The sequence below is a fragment of the Colias eurytheme genome, chromosome 8, assembly GCF_061535395.1.
Source record: "Colias eurytheme isolate Ceu_HAF_F1 chromosome 8, ilColEury1 Martin Lab GWU primary, whole genome shotgun sequence".
In the NCBI taxonomy this organism is placed as follows: domain Eukaryota; kingdom Metazoa; phylum Arthropoda; class Insecta; order Lepidoptera; family Pieridae; genus Colias; species Colias eurytheme.
This window is the reverse complement of record NC_142987.1, coordinates 3,227,793-3,249,881: the sequence shown is the minus strand read 5'-3', so window position 1 is coordinate 3,249,881 and position 22,089 is coordinate 3,227,793. Positions and strand designations below refer to the sequence as shown.

Here is a 22,089-nt window from a genome sequence, read left to right as displayed (position 1 = left end):
TGATAATAAAAATTTATAACACAATCTCTTTCAATGTTTGAAGTAGGCACCTTAGTGTTCATGTCTTTAATAAATTTTTTGCTTGAGACACAGAAAGGAACGTCTTATTAGTAAGACAAAATTATTAGGAACCAAAAATAAAATTCAGAAGAAAATTACTTACACAAGCGATTTGTAGTGTTATCTTTTTAATTTTATGCCCATCTCCATCAATAATATTATTCAATATCTTTGCCTTTAAAACCAAATTGTATAATTCAATAAACATTCCAATATATAAAAGCCTACAATACAATAAATATAATAACCATCAAAACAACCCATAAAACAAACAGCACAAATGGAAAGTGTTGCTAATCTCCAACGATCGTGGATCATTAATATGATCGCCTTTCACGATTGCTTACGCGTTTCAATTTTTCCGGCCTTTCACTGTAATAGATGGTATTGGTTAATACTTGTGTAAACAATCAGTATTATGCAATTTTTAACGTGACTGCGTTGTTTGAATAGAGATCTTGTAAGAGAAATGGTGATAGTTAAATACGGAAATGTTTACAAAAATTTTGTAAATTAGTCATTTCATAATAGGAAAGCACACACTGATTAAACAGAAAATATGTTTCTATTTTACTTAACTAATCATTTAATCGAAAAATCGCTACCAAGTTCGCAAAATAAGCTGTCCTGAAAGCTTTTATAAATCTTGATTACATTTTTAAAGTTACCTCAATTTCAAATTGCTTATAACTAAGTATAGAGTATAGACTTCACTATTGACCATCATTATTGCAATATATTTTGAAAGCACAGAACAATTTTATAAAGTACTTAATGATAAAATTTATCTTCCTACCAACTAACTAAGAATTAAGTTAGTGCAGAATTCTGATGTGGCCATTTTCTCAGTACCGTATTGTTTGACTTTACGTCACTCTGCGTTTTCGACATTGCATATTCATTCAACTAAATATTAATCATATTAAATTAAACAATCACTTATATAATAAGTTAAATACTAAGTAGAAAGTTGTAAAAAGTATATAAATAAACAGAAACATAAAATCTTTTTTAGTATGACTGAACTATTTTTTTAATACCTACTGTTAAATATTTCAAATGCATTTGAGTTCAATATCCTTTGGAGAAGAAAGTCTTTATCTCAGATAAGATAATACAAGACAACCTAAACACGACAAGGCAAGTATTTCCCTATACTAGATAATGTCTTTAAAATCAGTTTTCTCTATACTCCGAATAACAAGTATCAAACTTATGTATGTAACTTCACTTACTTGCTTGAAAAGTGCAATACCAAATTGGTAATATTATTTAGGCTATTTCATTTTTACGAGAAAATTATCTGGCTCCTTACTAATTCTAGTCGAGGCTAATACTGAGTAATTAAGCCTTACAAGATATAATTATAAGATCGCAGCTCTAGGTCGCTTGTTTCTAACTTAATTTGCTTAGAATAATGTGCTCGCGTGACAATACTAAACACAGTGAAATCTATCACGACAAGATTCAAATCTTGACTCTCTTTTACAGAATAACTGTGACATGAAAGTCGATGATAACCTTTATTGAAAAGATACGATCTAGGAAGGTGACTCCACTGATCATGTTGAGATGTTCAACATGGTTTAATTACTCGTAACGTTAAAGAGGATAAAAGGTTGAGGCAAGGGCGGATCCAGCCTTAGTGCCAGGGGGGGGGTCACATAGACGTGGGCAATTTTCAAAAGCTATATTTTGGTAATTTAATTGATACGTAGATTTAAAAAAATTGGTCAAGTGCGAGTCGGATTCGCGAACCAAGAGTTCCGTACAAACATTTTTATATGTTTTAATATTAAATTTATGCTCTTTGCAATTTTTTCTTTATCTGTGCAATAAGACGTAAGTTTCTATTAAATAAAGATTGAATATCAAGATTCTGTGTTCACGGGAAGTACCCTCTAGGTTTTGATTCCTGGCAACACTTGCGAATGTTGATAAGCATGAAATGTATGTTTTAGCAATTTTTCCTCCATCTGTGCTGACATTGCTTTTAACCAAATTTCAGAACTCTGTGTTCACGGGAAGTAGTACAATACCTATAGATTTTGATTTCCTTGCGATAATGTCGAAATTTGCGATAATTTACAGCATAAACGTCTGTATCTTTTGATTGCGTTGGCTTTGAAGTTTGATTTTTTCACAGCTTTAACACGTTCGCTGCGGCACAGATATATCTGTACTTTCCATTACTGCGTTACGGGTCGTTTTAAACCTTGTCCTATACCAGACATTGTGGCGGCACGAGGCATATTAAACCCCACCGCCCGTAGGAGACCAAAATCCTTTTTTTGGCGCCAAATAAGACAAAGTGTGCGGCTTTTGTCGTGATTATTATTAACAATGAGTTCATTAACCTAAATCTACCGCCGCCCGTGGTTAGATTAGTTAGTTTAGATTCTATGGGTAAAATAAAATGTGGGGTCTGATGTACCCCATACCGCACTGAACAATAGCAGTTTTTCATATAATTTAGTGATGGGAAAAGAAATATCGATTTTATTTAATTGTATTGCACGCCTCATAAGCGAAGCGTTGAGGTGGGTACTACTGTCACTTCGCGCAAAACATCTGATTTTTCAAACTTAAAATGTCTTTATGTATCATACATTGCACTTGTAAGATAATACATACACACACATATTAAGAAAAAACACTATTTTTAACGTTCATGATAGTTTTGATGTCATTTTTGTTATTTAAACTAGGTAAAAAAACAGTTTAAAAAAGTTCTGTCTTGGACGTCCGTGTGTCTGTATGTGCGGATCCTTTTTCTTGTTAACACGATAGCGACCGAAATACTTTACTAATCGAGTCTTTTTTTTTCTCTTACGCTTGAGTATGCTCAGGAATAGAACCCTTTCATTTTTCAGGGTCTGATTCGATGTGGTTTAATTGTTATTAAATAAACAAAAATAATAATTAATAAATATTTATTAAAAAAAAATTATGAGGCGTGCACTTTTGGATTTTCCAAATTATTTATTTATCAAACTTATGGATGTTTTTTATTAAAACAGGCCAAACCAGAATATTGTTTGCAACCAGTGCATTCTGTGAGAATTTCCTTTACTTTTTTTGTCGGCCTCACGACTTGTTAAGAAGATGCGGAGTTTTTCGTAACATCCTACACATCTCCTCTTCTTTGATCCCTTTAAGAGATGATGTGCCTTGTTTGTTGGCTTGTTGACTTGGGCAAGAGTTAAATTTTGATGAGCCATACACCGATTGCCGGGTGTTTTGGATTTGCCGCTAGTTGATTCAATGAACAAACACACTAATAGTAATCATGATTATCAACCTATTTGAAGAAAGTTACTCAACATGTCACATTCACGTTTCTATTAATGATATTTATTATAACGAGTAGTTTGAAAATTAGGTACCTGTATCCACATTCAAGTCCTTCTTTGTAAAAGCTTCAATAAGTTGTTCCACAAATAGTCTCGAATGCGTTGCACAACACTAACCGCGTGAAGCTAGCTTAGGGTGCGGTACGAGGTGCGCGGTGGTACGAGGTGTTCGCAACCTCGTTCCGCACTGTGTTAGAATTTTTATTTGTTCAGTGCGGCACGAGGTCTAAGAAACCCGGTATTAAGGTCGGTATACCATTGAACTAGGAATCAATAGCACATCTCAGATATATAGATATCACTTTCCTACACTGAACCAGATGGAAGTTATGCCTCCCGCACGACAGAGAAGTTTAAGTTTTTTCCTACCGCTATAACGACGAGACACGGACAGGGTGTTTCAAGCCCTGTTTCGCAGCGAACGTGTTAACCGTAGATTTGAGTATTCGGTATGAATTTCAGATTGATACCTCCACGCGTTCCTGAGAAAAAGGGTCTTGACAGGCAGACAAACTTGAAAAAAAAAAACATTTTTTGCAATTATTCCTGTATCTGTACTATAGTTAAAAAAATTTAAAAATATTTTTTTATATTATAATCTAAGGAAAGATTCATGCTTTTCGCAATTAGTAAACAAAGTCGTTGTCTCTGTGCCTATGTCCCTATGTACGATTAAATCTTTAAAACTACGCAACGAATTTCGATGCAGTTTTTTTTAAAGATAGAGTGATTCAAGGGGAATAGTTGTTATATAATTTATAAGGATTTAGAGAAAGTGGGCGAAGCCGCGGGTGGTAAGCTAGTCTGCGTTATAAGACGTTTGATTGTACTAAATTTCATGACTCTGTGTACTCGGGAACTACCTTGTAGGTTTTGATTTCTTAGGGAGTGTCGAATTTTGCGAAAAATTTCAGCATTTACAGCTGCATCTTTTGATTGCGTTGGCTAAAACGTTTGAATTTTTCACAGCATCAAGGGACCGTAGACCGTAGGATTTCGACATTAGCAAGGGAATCAATACCCTGTCCCGTAAACACAGTCTTGAAATTGAGTAAAAAGTATCGTGTTATAGCACAGATGTTGTAATAACTGCGAAAATCCTAATTATTTAATTAAATTAAATAAAAATATACATGTATTTAATTGATATTCACATCAGAACTCAGGTCTATAATAACTTAAATCTGTTATTTAATTCAAATTCTAAGTCAACGCAATCTGAAGAAAAAGCAATTAGAGCCGCATATTCTGTAATTTGCAACTATACTTGCAAGGGAATCATCAATCAAAACCTACAAGGTATACTTCCCGTGAACACAGTCTTGAAATTTGGTTAAAAGCAACGACTTAAGCACTTACAAGCACAGATAAAGAAAAAAATCCTTTAAACAAAATTGTAAGATACAACATAATGAAATAAAACCGGCCAAGTGCGAGTCGGACTCGCGCACCGTGGGTTCCGTATGTGATGTAACTAAAAATTTATGGTTTTCGTAATTTTTCCTTTATCTATGCTATAAGACGTTGCTTCGTACCAAATTTCAAGATTCTGAGTTCACGGGAAGCACCCTGTAGGTTTTGATTCCCTTGCAAGTGTCGAAAATTTGCGGCATAAACGGCTGTATCTTTTGATTGCGTTGGCTTAGAAGTTTGATTTTTTTCACAGCTTCAAGGGACAGTAGACCTGAGTAATTGATATAAATTTCAGCTTCATACCTCCACGCGTTCCTGAGAAAAAGGGTCTTGACAGAACGGACGGACGGACGGACGGACGGACGGACGGACGGACAGACGGACAACAATGTGATCCTATAAGGGTTCCGTTTTTTCCTTTTGAGGTACGGAACCCTAAAAATATGTTTGCTCGGAGTCCTCGGTGCGCGAGTCCGACGCGCATTTGGCCGATTTTTTGTTGTAATTTGACTGTATTTTCTGTTGTTCATTTAAAAAAAAATTTGCTATTTTATGTCTTATCCACGAACTGGGATGTTTCGATATTTGAGGTTTTGTGTGAAAAGTGTAACAGCAAAAGTTGTAGAAAAAAAATTAATTACATACAACGTTACCATTACACTTTAATCCGCAGATATAGATTTTTTTAAAAATCGAAAAACCTGTTTTTTGTCCTTTAATTACGACCACAGGTCGACCCTAATAACCTTTTTCTATAATTTTTGTTAAATTCTCTTCCGTTACCGTTTGTAATTGATTTCATTGTTCTATATTACTTTTATGTCTCAAAATTCAATAAAAACATCATGTTGAACAGTTTTAATTTGTTAATTTAAAAAAGTTAATATTAAATTAGTAGTCCACTTAGGTCGTGGACCTAGCCCAGGGGGGGGTCATGACCCCGTGACCCCCCCCCTGGATCCGCGCTTGGGTTGAGGATAGAAATGAATTATGTTTATATTTTGGTTATTGGAGATAAATCGAAAAGATATTAGGGACAGAATAGTAGTTTATCATGTAGGTATTTTAAACTGATGCAGATGTCCAGAATTTCTGAATTAGAAGATGAGTTCAGTGTTTTACTCGAGTAGGTACGTATTGTTACGGATTGCAACGCAAATCCGTCCACTCTACTGTTTATCCTTCATTATTTTAATCACTTATTAGGTAGATATAATATTGTTTATCGTGCACTATGATACATAGGTAGGTACTTAGGACTAAACCACACTAAACTAACTTCCTACCTCTGAAACTATAATGACTTTTAAATAGTAGTACATAAAATATCATTTTGTTATAGTCTATGATATTGTAAATAAAACAAAAATACCAAATATAATCTGATCTTACCGCATAAATTATTTCGAATCGGTATCATAGCGTGCTATATTTGCACTTGATATTTTATTTTATATCAATACTTTTTTATATTGATACTTTCTATATTGCAATAACGAGTTATAAATGTATATTATAAAACGCAATAATGCAAGATCGAGTTACGGCAGATGCCACCTGATCGCGGCAGGTGTTTTTATCATTCCAAGAACGTCTATTTTATATATTTGAGTTGCTGTTTTTGTTCATTGATACTTTGAATTGAGATTATGTTTCGTATTAAATAACGCTGATTCAAAGATTTTAATTTTTAAATATTTCTCGAAGCTAACTTTCAAAAAATCTGTCTCGGTATTGAAAACTAACATTAAATTAAGCTACAATTTTAGTACGTATAGTGAATAATGGTACATATTCTATAAAAAATGGGAGAATATTTCAATAATGGTTGGTGCGTTGGTATTCATGTTATTGTAAATAAAAATAACTGTATCCATCATTTGTCTCAGTGGAACCCTGCATAGTGCATACCTGGATCAAGTAGTTTCATAGTTTCTTTCAAAACAATCATTTCCACATTAAAACTTAAACAATTTATAATTAGTACAACAATCCTAATATTTAAATAATCGTTTCCAACATTAACGAACTGCGCAGTTAATCTCAATTAATTCTTATTCCGCTGGTAGTTAGTTAGCTCATCTGCCACAAACTTGTCTTGTAGGTTTTTGAACTACAAACCTTGGTCGGAGCCATGTGCCTTGCATCCTGCACCCATCATAACTACCCGTGTGCGTGTGTGTACTCTGTAATTGTGTGTGTAAGTGTGGTGTATATGTGTGCGAGGCGTCGGCATTGCAAGGTGAACGAGAAAACAGGACCAAGCCGACCTTTTAACTCGTGTATGAAGTATGAACAATGGGATCAGGTTTTCCCGGCTGACGTCTTGGCTCGCTTATATTACGTAGCTGAAATATTTTTATATGTTCACGTATACGGCATATGTAAGAGGATATTAATATATTCATTTTATAGGCAGTAAATTTATCGCTCCGCGTATAGATTCCGCTTCATACAAAAGATATCAACGGGACTGAATGCTATTTTGGTTTTTATTGACTAAATTTAGAAACATACGTATATTGTTCGCAATGAATTGATAAAATTAATTATTGGTAACTTGCCGAAATAATAACGTAGGTTCATAAATAACTATGTGAGGACAAAAAATAACTGCGTTTTTGTTGACAACTTGATTGTTCTTTTATTGTGGCTATCGTTTAGTAATATGGGTGTCAATGAAACATTCATTCGGTTCTCCAAGGTTATTTTTTCAAACAAAATAAGCCTAAAAGTACAATGTTCTATTATTATATGAATACGTTTTTTATTATATTACGAAATTAATATTGAATACAAATAATTATACCTGAAAAATGTTTAGCTAGTGGCACAGATAATATATAAAATATTTTAAAACAGCTGCTATACTACCTATTCTTTCTTCAACCATCTTCAACCAACTTTACCTAGTGGGTAAATAAGTTAACAGTAAATTTGATTTGTAGGTTAGATTCGCACATCTAGTCATTATAAGATCGTCTTATTATCTGACAATATGATGATTATATTATATTAAATTCACGCATCGATTATTCTAGGAACACTCTCACCGGATAAATTATCTTAATTTGATTTGAGAGGTCGCACAAGACTTAGGTATATGTACTTATAGTAACGTGAGTCTTAGATATTGCATATATATACCTATTTATTTTATTATTTTATACAGGGTGTAATCGTTAAGTGTGCACAGGCGATTATTCATATGAAAAAATCATATCTGTAATAGTTACGGAACTTTAAACTGATAACGAAAGTACTTAACCTAATGAGTAAAATAGCCATAATTTTTTTAAAATAAAACGAGAAATAACGTAGATAGGAATTAATAAATTCATAAGGCAATTTTGTTAGTAATTATTAATTAGTTATTGTAGATACATTCGTTATGCTGTATTTTCTGCATGAAGAATAAATTCACACACGATCCATATGTCTTACACATAACACAACCGAGTTACCCAACAGTGGTATAAGAATTGATACGTAATTATCATTTGGCAAATATCGTGTTCAATACTCGATTGTTTACAAATCTTCTCAATTTCGTAACAGGTTAATAAATTAGCAATACATTGCTACTTTCTTGGGTCTTGATTAACGTAACGTATTGATAGTATTAACTATTTGAAAATTTTGTTTTGGATTTGTCATAAATTATAATTGGCTTTAATTTGGCTGTTAAAATAGTATATATACAACCGATTTAACAGCTTTTATTTATTTTAAATAGGTTATTTGAGACTTCTAGATAGGTAGGTAAGTGTTATTTAATAACTCAGGAGTCAGGCCCCGCCGCCCCGGAATCACAGACAGTAAAAAATCTATTGTGTCGTGGACCGATCGGGCCGTTCGGGGCTCAATGCGTTAAAAACAAAATGTTGTTTTTCTTTTTAATAATGACCACATTTTCATTTGTTTATCTTTCCAACTAGTAATAATAATGTTTATAAATATTGTTGACAAACATAGCCAATGTTTTTGCGACAAATCAAAACGTTCGTTTTTTTCACAATTTATTGTACTATCTATACGACAGTAACTTTCCAGTTATAAGTAACGTTGTATAAAAAACTCCTGAGTTGAGGGAACGTCGCGCATGGATGGTTGATCGTTGCCGTCTTCTGTCTGTTTTTCAATACTTTTTGTGGTTACAAATTAACTAGTTGTGCGTGATTTTATCGTGGGAATCTATTGGTTACGTAGATTGCGATGTTAATTAATGTGTTTTTGGTTACAATTGATACGTAGGAATGAGGTTGTAAAAGGTTTCGATGTCAGGAGTTATGAAATTGAGTTGTTAAGTTTAACAAATCATTGATTTCTTTGTAGAGGGTATTTCTGCTATTTCATATGATGTACCGATGTTAAATTTATTTTCATAATTGAGATAATATTATAAAACGTAGTTAAAATTTATTTTAAATATTTTAATACACAAATAAGAAGTTCTTAGAATTTCAATATCTTATAAAAACATCTTAGCATCATGAATGTATTTGAAATAATAACAATCATTTTACAATCAACGATCTAACGTCACTAAAAACTAGGCACCTTACACATCGTTCGCATAAACGCATAGTTCGTTCAATGAACTGTAAACTTGCATTTTGCTGATAAACACTGCATCACCTCACCCCTCTCATCTGGAAGTCATCAAGCCTTGTCAACCGGTTTCACCGTCTAAACAATCCAACGATCTATGAAAAGCTGCGTATTACATTACGCCGTTCATATGGATATCAAAGCAGCGATGCCGCACATATGCCCTATGTATGTAGCAATGTATCACATACTATTATTAGTATCATATACAATAGTTTGCTATTGAAGCGGCTATCTAACGCGTAGGAGTCTCGTGCTATCCTTATCGAGTTCTATGAAAACAGGTGAGACGCGTGTACAGGAAGGAATTTTGCAAGTGAAGCCGAAGGTTTTACAGGCCTTAGAAATGGACTTGACGTATCATATTATGTCGGCCATCTATCGACATGTGTTGAATACTTTCATTATGACGAAACAGGTAGAATACATTATTCGAGCTGTTTATTATTCGTGACAGTTAATATTTTTTTTGGATTCATATTTAGAAAGTACCTATCGCGTATCTTGAATTAGTTTGTGAAAGTGCTGAGTGCAAACATATAAAACATATAGCCAGTGTTTCGCGCAGCGGCAGCTTATTTGGAGACAAATACATAAAAGAAATTATACTTATTTGCGCATGGCGAAGATTTATCATCTTTATTTCCAGTAAATAATAAAGATTAGCGCAGCAGATGTGAGATGCATCTGCCTCGTGTCACGTGTGCCCTATATGGCGACATGAGTTCAATTTTCATTGACATTCTTCGAAGTACATTTGAGTATGCATTTTCTTATGTTTAATTTACTTTAGTTTTTAAGGTAGCGTGCTACAAGCAAGCTACAAGTACCTACCTATGGTCAAATATATTAAAAAGAACTGGAAAAAAAAATATTCTGATTTTCTCGTTATTGACATTTGACAGGTATATAATTTATTCAAATTTAATTCCATAAGCCCAAAATCGCATTACAATCCATACTAATATTATAAATGCGAAAGTAACTCTGTCTGTCTGTCTGTTACTCAATCACGCCTGAACTACTGAACCAATTTGCATGAAATTTGGTATAGATATATTTTGATACCTGAGAAAGGACATAGGATAGGTTTTATCCCGGAAATCCTACGGGAACGGGTTTTTCTCTGAAAACGCGGGCGAAGCCGCGGGCGGAAAGCTAGTTTACAATATATCGTCAATGAAGCAAACAAGAATTTTTCTCAGAATATTCGGTCACAAAAAATGAGTCAGCCTTAGCAGCGTACAAAATTTATGGAGAAACAAAACAATTTAATGAATCAAACTTTTTCCATACATAATGAGGATAAGTCAATTCACGGTATTACGTTTCTACAATGTTGAGAATGAATGGAGTAGAAATCGGTATTTCTAATGAGTGCAAGTTCTCACGTTGGAATTGAGCACATTCCGTACATTTGACGACAAAGCTTACTTGAGGAAGAACGTTACGTCGACACAATACGGTCGTACGAGAGAAATGCTATTGTCTATAAAGATAAAAAAGTAGGAACCTAAATAATGAGGACACGCTTAATAACATTTAACTAGTTGATTTAAAAAACGAACGTCTAGACGTAACATTATATTCACGCTGTGAAATTTTTTATCTGTGCGCTTTAGCTATGAAAGCGCGCCAATTTTTTATTTTAGTTTAAACAACGAAATGGACATGCGGTTGTTATTTTTCGCAACAAGTTCAATTTAATTGCTGATAACTGAACCAGTTTATCCAGTGTTTTGAAATATAGATTAAGTAATAAATACACGTCAAACTACAGTTCTTTTTACGTTTTTACAAAAAATATAAAAATCGTAATCGCACCGTTGTTAACCATTACTTCGCAAACATGATATTGTATGAACGTATAAGTTATGAAGAAATTGTAAAAATTTAATAAAATTTATATATTTTAACTCTCTCCTCCAGATTTAATAGTCAAATAAAAAAGGTAGGTACATAAAGTAATTTAAGTTGTTTCCTTTAAGTTCCAGCCTCCTAAATATTAATGCGGTCCACCCAATTTTCATGAACCGACATGATGGAATGTAGAAATAAAACTGGTTTTAAGGAGTTAATCTGTGTACGAGATATTTTCTACTGCAGCCTTGGGACTCGGAACGCGGTTAGATAAAGAGTCTGTTTATAACCTAACTGCCCCGTTAGCTCTGAGTACATTAATAAATCTCTAGATTAGGATAGGTTTATAGGCTTACCTTAATCTGTTTAATTTAGTACCTTTAACTATGTAAATACCTGTATATCTATAAGTACCAAATTGTTCATAAACTGTAAACAACTCTATCTTTATAGTTTTTATCATTTTGAGTTCAGATCTTTGTACATTATGCTTGTAATTTTTGCATACCCTTTCAAAGCAGGTCGTACCATACCTGATACCACAAACATTGTATATTGTACTTTATTCCATTGTAATATGAATGAAACTCTTTTGTTCCAGACATACGTGACACAGAACACAGATATAAACTCTCAAGCGATCCTCGAGAGCCTCAACAACAAGTACTATTTCTACACACGGACGCGAGGCTTGTTCCGAATCTGCTATCCCAAGGAGCGACCTCCTTCTGGTGAGTACAATACTACTTTGTAACTTCTAACTAAGGCGGAAGCTTATATGGATGATATGGTTTCGTAAACAATGTTTCTATGAAAATAAGCATTCTTATGCATTTTTAAGCATTTGATATGAAATTAAATATCAAAATCTATAAAATTAAGTTTTGGGTTTCAGTTATAGGAATTAAAATGTTTAAAACGAGTTTTTTATATTAAAATATTTGGCGTTTTGTCTTGTATACCTATGGAATTCCACAAAGTAACAGCAATTTCCAGAATTTCAAAAGAAAACGTTTCATATAAGTGATGCGCGAAGGCTCTAAAATATTCTTACTGAAAATGCCGTTTCAAACGTTATTTTCGTGAACACGTTGAACTGTTATAATGTGATGTACTTCGAGTAAAATAACTGAATAATTTTATGGCCTATTTAATAGCGACGAGAGGTGCCGTAATCATTTCATTCATTACCATAAACACGGTTATAAAGTACTAGACATGTTTTGTCGTTTATTTGAGTTTGTGTTTAAAAATGTAAATATTTTGTTGGAAAAAATTGTGAATTAAAAAGGTAGATAAGGCAAGTTTCTAAAAGGAAGAGGATTAGTGATTACCAAGAGGAAGGTGTGCCTTCCTTTTTAGTAAATCAATGTCTGCTAAGTGCTAATCAACATAATTAACACAAACTTAATAACACAAAAATATTTACGATAGTTCTTATTTTAATGGGTTTATTACATGGATATTAATTATATTTAAATGGACAATGAGTCAAGAATTTAACGTGATAATATAATGAGTTGTTATTTTCCACGAATGATAGGTAATTCTATTTTCCTCTTCGGTATTTAGTTCTCTAGTAACTTGTTATTTGTAAGTTTTTGTTAAAAGTTTTCATTGCTACATTTTGTTTAATGTTAAATGACAAATTGAAGTAGAGGTACTGCTTTTGTTTTAATCGTAAAAATATAAGTATCTGTTAAAAATAGAAATCTGATGTAATAACTTAAATACTTAGCTGTTATATCTGGATCTTCGTGAATTGTATTTAGCCGGAAATTTGTGTCGCTTTCAAGGTTTATTACTTCATTAAAGTAGTCCGATGAAATAGATATCATCGGAAACTAAATCATATCTTAGGTATTCATTTTCGCTTTTGTTATTTCGAAATTTTTAATAATCATGTATTTTTGAACGTATCAATATCAAACAACTATACTTACGTACTCGGAAAACATTAATTAAATGATACAAAATCTTTCTTAGGATACATTAATTATTCATATAGAATTTATTTTCATAAATAAAAGAGTATCAAGATTACTTGATTGATACATACCTATATACTACACTAGCGGTCCGCCCCGGCTTCGCCCGTGGTACATATTTCGCAATAAAAGGTAGCCTATGTTCTTTTAGGGTCTAAAGATAATCTGTGCCAAATTTCATCAAAATCGGTCCGGTAGTTTATGCGTGATAACCATACATATATAATTACAAACCTTTCCTCTTTCTAAAAGGTCGAGCAATGTTTTCTAACACTCACTATTCCACTCTCTACATCATAATTACACCTTGGTACTGTTTGAAATGCATCCCACTCAACAACGCCAATTACAATAATTAATTGGCATTTTACGAAGCTCTTAAGTACATAAAATTAACAATCGTGATTTATTTAATTGCACGTACATTTCATGGCAATGATTTGACGCTATTGGAGCGAAAAGTGCATAGCTATAAGAAACTGGTCTAATGGTCGGTACAGGAATATACGGTACCATAGTGCAGCCATGATGGCTACAATCAACAATGTGCAGTTATAATAATGAAATGCCGCGAATTCCTGTAAAATTTACCGCATCGCGTGACATAGATGAGTCCATTTGAGAGACTTATTAACTGATCAGTGTAAACTGTATTTGAAAACGTTATTTATGACATTATAGTGTACAATTATCGTCTAGATCGTAAAATAGAGATAGTGTTTTATAGCGAAATTCCATTTAGTTTTTCAAGAATACTTCCAACTTGAGTATTAACAGAATGCGACAGTAAAACAACATCTTGATTAATTTTACCTCTTAATTAAGTTCTTTCGATCAATTGGCGCTGTCTCACCTAAATTTTTACTCTTACCATTTTTCCTCTTTTTAATCTGAATTCTTGTGTACACCCTGATAATATGAGGTCTGTAGTTATTCCTGTTTATACCTTTATGCAGAGTATTGACATCGTACAAATGACCCGTATGTGTCTGTACTATGCCAATTTAAATTCCTGCATACAGATGATGCTATTTGCCTCCATACATAATCTCTATGTTCATACCATTCTATACACAATACTGGTGTAATTTACTGTACAGAGATTCTATGAAATGGTTAACTATTAGATATAAGATACTCAGTAAATAATTACACGTCCGTAGATTAGAATCTACATTGATTTCAACGCTGGAATTCCTCTTATTTATCTCTAACGTTATTTGACTTACGCAAATTTCTCTAGAAACCGGTATGAAAGGCATTAAGATATAGCTTTAAAACAAATACCAGGGCATGAACTATAAACTGGTGGTTTTGGTAGTTCGTCGTGCTGAAGTTATAATTATGAGTAAATGTTCAGTTGTAACTTGTAAGTAAGAATGAAAGTGGCGATTCGACCTTTGCTGGTACAAGTGGCCTCTTCAATGTTATACGCGTTTCCGCTGGGTCACGGAGCCAGGTTGTATTCGAAAGTGTGCTATAATTACACATCGTATATTCAGTGTGAGTGTAGTACACCTTAACGGGTATAGTGTCACTTTTCAATACGAGTATTTGGGACGCTCTATAACTTAATTGCTCTGTGAAGGTCTAGGCTTTGTATCATACGTGCTATGTATGAGGAAGCACTTTCATGGCCGGATAAAATTGTGTGAATAAATTTTATGCATACATAAATTGTTGATGCGAATTTAGTAAGGTATAAATAGGTTGAAAACACGCAATGGTTATACAGTAAGTAGATATTAAGATGCATATAGGCATTAAAATGTACGTATACGTGACCTAAGTTGAATATCTACCATTTAATATACCTAGTTACTTAGAGATAGATCATGTTAGAGTATTTACAATCTCAAAATATCATATAATTGATATTTAATGTACTTTTTACTTAAAGGCGACAATGTCTAAATTGCCAATAAAATATTTCTTAAGTTTGCCTCAAAATTCTAATTTTTCAACATTCTGTGTCACGGATATCGTGCGACATCTATTCACAGTTAGTAAGTCCAAATAAGGCTTTTTATTGGAAACTACTTTTAACGCATTGCCTTTTGAAATTAAGTTAATTACCTATAGTGTCGAAACAAAATACCTATAAATAATAATAATAATATATATATATATATTTTTTATAATATCAAGAGGTTTTGTAGATTAAGTATAATGTTTGGGAACACAAACTAAAACGAAGATAAGAATAAAATGAATATTTTTCCGTCTTCAATTTCCATAGATACAGAATTTTTACATAATCTATTTCATAATTTTTCGTATACCTAATTTGCATATAAATTCTAATATTATTTAACAGTAAACGCAGCAACTACCTACAAAGCAATGGTAAAATTAGTTATGCCTTCTGTTTATGGAGGTCGAACCTTGACCTCCGTTAACTTCTTAATATTTTGACAATGCAGTCATTATCTAAGGTTTTATTGTTTTGATTGTATGGGACAGGAAATCGTCATTTCATGCCTACGCTTGAATTTGTGGAGGCTCGTATTAATTGGTGGCCTTGAGTATTACTAGCTGCCACCTACAATTTCTTTAAGAAATAAGATATAGGCATTTGTTTTTAATGATATAGGTTATGGAACTCAAAATATTTTGACAATAGGTTGGTAGAGTACATTAAGTACTGAAACTACCTCAATTTTCCAAAAGATATCTATCTATAAGGTATCTAAGGATTAGTAGACCGTTTGTTATAGGTAGAGACTAGAGAATAATTAACTTTTCTTATGCAACTATGCAAGTATGCAAGTATCTTAAAAGGAATACACCTTTTAACATAGTGTGTTTTGTAACAGAGTCTTGATGGTGAAAAAAAACATTAATGAGTACCGTTTCATTTTTAACCACATAAAATAATTCTAATCAGCCAATTTTCTGAATTGATTGCAATACATCAGCTGTATGATAGATCAAACAAACTAATAGTAATAGATGAATTGACCTCGATATTTGTCTCGGCGAATATTAAGCAACACCTAGTTTCAACTAAACTAAGCTTGCCTTAATTCGCTAGAGTCATGCAACGCGACCACAATGAGACGTGTGAAATAATTACGAAGGAGATTGTGTTGCATGCTAAAGCTAAAATAATAAGGCTAAGATCTTACCATGAAAGTAAATCTTAAATTGATAACATTTCACTTTATATTTCAAGGTCTAATAACTTTGTAACAGATTCGAGAACAAATATAATTTGGCCATCCGCGTCATTAGATATCCGAATTCTCTGCCATCCTAATGCATCTGTAGGTACTAGGTATACCTTATTAGTTTGTTAAAATATTATCCAAGGATGCAGATTGTTTGATATAAGTAGGTATTGTTAATAATGTATGAAGTAATTTCGTATTTCATATCAAATTGTAGGTAGGTATATTTATAATCAAAACTAGTTTAATAGTCGCAACAAAAGTCAAGGATCAATAGTCAATACGTTTACTGACAGAAGCTTTAAATGGTACGCAATCACTCACGACCACGATTACTATGATTGATGACAAAATCGATATCTCGCAGATCTCGATTAAGACCTCTCGAATACTTTCTCAATTTATAGGAATTCGTTTTAATATCGTTTACAAGTCGAGTGAAATCTTCGTTCCACAAAGCCGACCGGTTATATGTGGCTTTGCTTTGAGATGTGACGGAGATGCGCTTATGCGGCTTATCGTGATTTTCCATTCAGCTTTGAAAGCAAACGGGAAAGTTAATGCTGGATATTATAGTGTGTAATGGATCTTTACTGCACATTTAACATATATCGTAGGCTGGTATTTGCATGTGTATACATATGAATATTTAATAATCTGGGTATTTACTATTTATTTTGCCTATAATGCCATTTATATACCCTGATATTAGGGTCACCTTCAACGTTATTCATTCATTTATTCACCTTTGTATTGTCTGTACATCTTGACCACTAAAGGTCCTAAAAGATACTTTTATACTAAAGTGAAGAGGCTTCTTTCAGGCGTTGCCCAGACTATCGCTCTTTACCAAGTGTGATAAGGGTACGACCCCATTTTAAAAAAGAATATTCTAATAGGTATTCATAAACCAACTATTTGAAATAGCAATTAGTATTTAAATATCACTAATTCCAACACAAGGTTAACATGTTCTATTATATTAAGTATGTTTGTAATTACAGATCGTTAATTGTAGAATTATCTACACCATTTAATAGCTGTCGAACTACGCTGTAAAGCGATGTTAACCGTAGTTGTGGTGAAAAGTAGGTTGATGGTGTACCTGCCCGTTTCGTCTTGACAGAGATAAAGTGATATTACACTAGGTCCTGAAGTACGGGACTTTTATGTTATAGTCAATTGCCTGACTGTTCGATTAGGGACACAGTTAACGGCTTGTGTTATTAATCTCTTATTTTTTATAAATAGCTGGAAACTGTCGTGTCACTGAAGTGGTACATGGCTAAAAAGGCTATGCTCATCCAGATTATAATATGTCTTTGTAACAAATGTGATACAGATCTAATCAGCAGTTTTGTGTCAAAGAGTTAGAAACATAGATCTATTAATTATTACAAAATTTCCTGTTTGATATACTTAATAGTAGGATAAGGTGGATACATGGTGGATAGGATATATTTGTTAATTATTCATTGGCAACAAACACCCATTCTCGACAATACATATACCTATACATATTTCTTATAATATTTATTATATTGAAGACTGGGCTTATGTCATTTGGAACACATTTCTCGCACCTAATAGCCATGGAGACACCTTGATGCTATTTCATACGTTTTTGTTCACATACAAACAATAATAAGCAACTAATTAATCTCGTAAGCTTTTGGAATGTCACAGCTGTACCTTTATATATTTTCAGTTGCAAATTCGACGAGAACTTTAGATAATGACGCAATAACGTGCCTTATATAATAAACAAAGAACATTCCTCTTTAATGAAACTGCAAGTGCTAAGGTTGGTTCAGATAAACTCACAAAGAACACCTGCGAATGTAGAATATGCCGTAATCATCGTCATCGTAATTAATATATTATTTTATATAATGTTTGAAATATTTCAAATTTATCATTGTTTAGTCTCGGGTATAGTCAATTTGATGACGTTCTATTTTTATTAAACAGCCTTAGATTTTAGTTCGTAGGTATATTGAACGTGCAGACATAGGTAAATAATAAAAGAAAATGTAAATGTAAGTTTTATACCAAATTAATCCAAATATCTCGCATCATTATATTTTAATTAGGTAAGTAATGCCAAGTGTGTGAAAATCACGGACTTCGATTCACTACATACCTATTATATTCCTACATTTAAATACTTGAAATGTACCTTCTTTCAATTTAATTGGGATGTAAGTATTTGAGCTTTGTTAATTTTGTAACAATGCGGAAAAATAACCCGACAATTTTTGTCTAACAAATTTACCTATATAATTAAAATATAATATTCGTAGTTTTGTTATTGCAGTAGGTTATCATGTCGCTGCAAAAAGTAATAATATACCGTCATATAGGTTATACCGTCATACAAGGTTGTTCTGTAATGTTTCCGTTTACAACCTGCGAAATAAACCTCGTACTAATCACACAAGGCGTGTGACGTCACATCAATTGTTTGCCAGTACATTGCGTGAATTATTAGTGGACTACGATGATACACAATTATTTATAACTTGAGGATAATAGAGGACTCAGGGATTCCAGCACCTAATTAAAATTAATTGGTGTGGTTGTTATTAATTTTAATAATTTAAATAATCATTATACCGTATACGTATGTTTTTTAAATACATACCTACTTGTCTTTAATTATTTCGTCTCTGCATCGAAACAACAGCAAGGACCGTAGAAGTAGGGCTTTTTAGGGCTTTACGTGCTATTGTTATACAATTACTAATCAACTGATGAAAATTGAATTCCCATACCTACGTAGAAGGAAATAAAAAGAGCAATTTGTTTCTAATTAATCTTTTCGCAATTACTAATAGACAAGCGAGAAGAAAGTGTTGTAAAGTTAATATTACGAATTGTGCAATTGAACTGGTTTCTTATGAAAAAACTCATATTATGTAATGTATTCTTAATAGTTGAAAAATAGGTTGGATTATGGATACGTGTCCAAATATTAATTGATATTCAGTGAAGTCTAAAAGATTGTATTAATGTTAAGTAGTTCTTGTTCATAATTACCTACATCTTTGGAAAATAACTAAGATGCAGTTTTTAGATTCCTACTAGCATTGGAAAGTTTCTAAGTTAAAATACATTATACGATATTATGTGTTTCTTCCTTCTCATACTCGTATTTAGAATTCTGCCTGGCTAATACGGTAGCAGGTCAGTCCAAATCTTTAATCTACTAATTCAAAGTTCTTTTACGTGCTGGCCACGGACAATTCGCTATAGCGAAAATTCGCGCGGCGCGACTGGCGGCGCGTCTTGCGAATGAATCAAATGTATGGAAATGTACTGGGCATGCCACGCGCAGCGGCGACCAGCGAGACGACCGGCGAATTTCCCCGAGCGAATCGCGCGGCACGACTAGCGATCGAAATTCGAAACAAATGTATGAGTTATTACGGCGCAGGCCACGGAGTCGAGCGGCAGACGCGGCGACTACTCCCGGAGCGAACTTAATTTAAAATAGTTTGTTTTTTTTTCGCGAAAATGGAGACGGAAGCTTTTATTGTAGAAATTCTAGCTAGACCAGCTATTTGGAAGTCTAGCCACCCGCAACATAATTTTTCATCATGCCTATATTTTTCATATTTTTGGTGGAATTCTCCGTCTGTAACACGATTTCTATTTAATTCGTGTACTCCACTATATCTTCCAAACATTAAATCTTGAGCAAAAAAGCTGCTACTCTCCAAACAACGTCGAGCTAACTTTGATAAAGCTATCTCGTCTCCTCGTCTACACTGGTCGCGGCGGCGAACGCAACTGCCCGTGGCATGCTTACCGCGCCGCGCGACTTGCCGCGCCGCCCGTCGCGCCGTCGGTCGCGCCGCCGGTGTCCGTGGCCAGCCCGTTACACTTGCAAGTTTCGCAAGCTGTCGGCCCTGGCGGTACACCCATGTTGTAACTTGCTAACGTACCGTGAAGAATGCTTATAATATGTGCTTATATGTTGAGGAAGTTCGCCTTCGTAGTGTTTTGTAGTAAGCTAGATTTATAATATACATATAAGATAACAATTAATTGGATACATTTTATAGGTTATAATATTTTTAACCTAAAATGGAGACTACGCTAAAACAGTATCGGTTGAGCTAAGATTGGCTACGTTTTTGTTTTATTTATTTAATTTTTTTAACATATGATAATTTAAAAAAAAGCTTTCAGCTGTATTATATCTGTATAGTATCTACCTATATGTTTGTTAAGGTTTGTTATTTATGTTTTAACGTTTCATTTTAATCAATACCTACTTAGTTACTCCCTATAGTTTGCCTACTTGGATAATCTCATATAGAAAGCTAAGTTTTCTAAACGTGGACAGCCAATTATATTCTTAACACTAAAAGTTATAATTTAAAAACAATTAGTGTGTGAAGAAAAAATTGTATTCAAGGCAGTTCCCAAGATTAGCGCTTCCAAATGAGAAGATGAATACAATATATTTTAATTTTTGCATATAATATATATACAGTATGTAATTTATATTTTATTTTTAAATCCATGATTTTAAAACATTGTTTCCAAACAGTTTAAAAATGAATCGGTTTAAATTCATAAACGTTAAATAATTAAAATAACACTTTCTCTCTCATATAGCATCAGCTAAACTGTTTTCGTTGGTATTATGTTTTCGCTTACAGTGTGAAAGGCAGAATCAGTAGATTAATGGTGTATAGGTGTAACATTTAGATCCGTTAGCAAAGATAAAGAACTGAATCTTAAAAGAAAGCCAGAAACGCACAATACGAGGTCTTTGTTAAGACACAAACAATAGGTTTTCCTGTACATGTGCGACGCAAAACATCGTGCAGTTTCTTGGTGTTCGTATTATGGACCTAGTTTATGGAACTAGCTTTCCGCTCCAGGTTTCGCACGCTTTGTATAAAACTGAACAATATTTTAACTAAACTCTTCCTGTTTCATCACTCTCTTTTAAAAGACAGCAGCAATAGGTAACTTCTGCGTAGTTTTAAAGATCTTTGTAAACATATAGAGACAGCGGAAAACTGCGTTTTTTATTCGTAAGTACTATGTAGTGATAGTGAAATAAGAGAATTATGTAAATCGCCACTCTGTTTCCTGATAATTAACTTTGATTGGTAAATTTAAATACATAGCTGTAGATGTCTGCTGGTAGCTACAATTTACTTTTTAAGAAGTTTAACAGTGACCTATATCTACATGTATAATATGAAGCGCTAAAGAACTTAACGGCATTGAGAAGCGTATATGTATAAGCTTAATAACAAAGGTTTAAAACTGTCTGATATCATAATGAATTATAATCTCACGAAAAATTTACATCTTTATTTCTTAAGCTTATCTAGATTTAAACTGATGACGTTGTATAACAAATATTTATCCTCAGTCATCACGGATTGTTGATGAGTTCATACAAACAGTCATAAGTTTATATTCGATATGTTACGATATAACTTGTTTATGATACGAACTGTTTACATTGCATGTGCATTGACAATGTAATCATCGATTTGATCACCTTTGTTTCATGTTTCGAGTCCACGTCAGAAACAATGCGAAATTCCTACATATATTGTGATGTTTATATAAATGTTTACATAGGTTTTAGGTTAATTATTTAAA

The 22,089-nt window shown here is 33.1% G+C and overlaps 1 protein-coding gene across 2 annotated transcripts in view; it reads left to right on the top strand.

Moving 5' to 3' along the window:
* Positions 1 to 22,089, top strand: part of LOC149906373 (uncharacterized) — a 43,441-nt gene that overhangs the window by 7,344 nt on the left and 14,008 nt on the right. For both annotated transcript variants that reach the window (XM_090104478.1, XM_090104477.1), the window contains exon 2: positions 11,899 to 12,028. In XM_090104478.1, the coding sequence (XP_089960604.1) occupies positions 11,899 to 12,028 (130 nt within the window). The remainder of the gene's footprint in view (positions 1 to 11,898; positions 12,029 to 22,089) is intronic.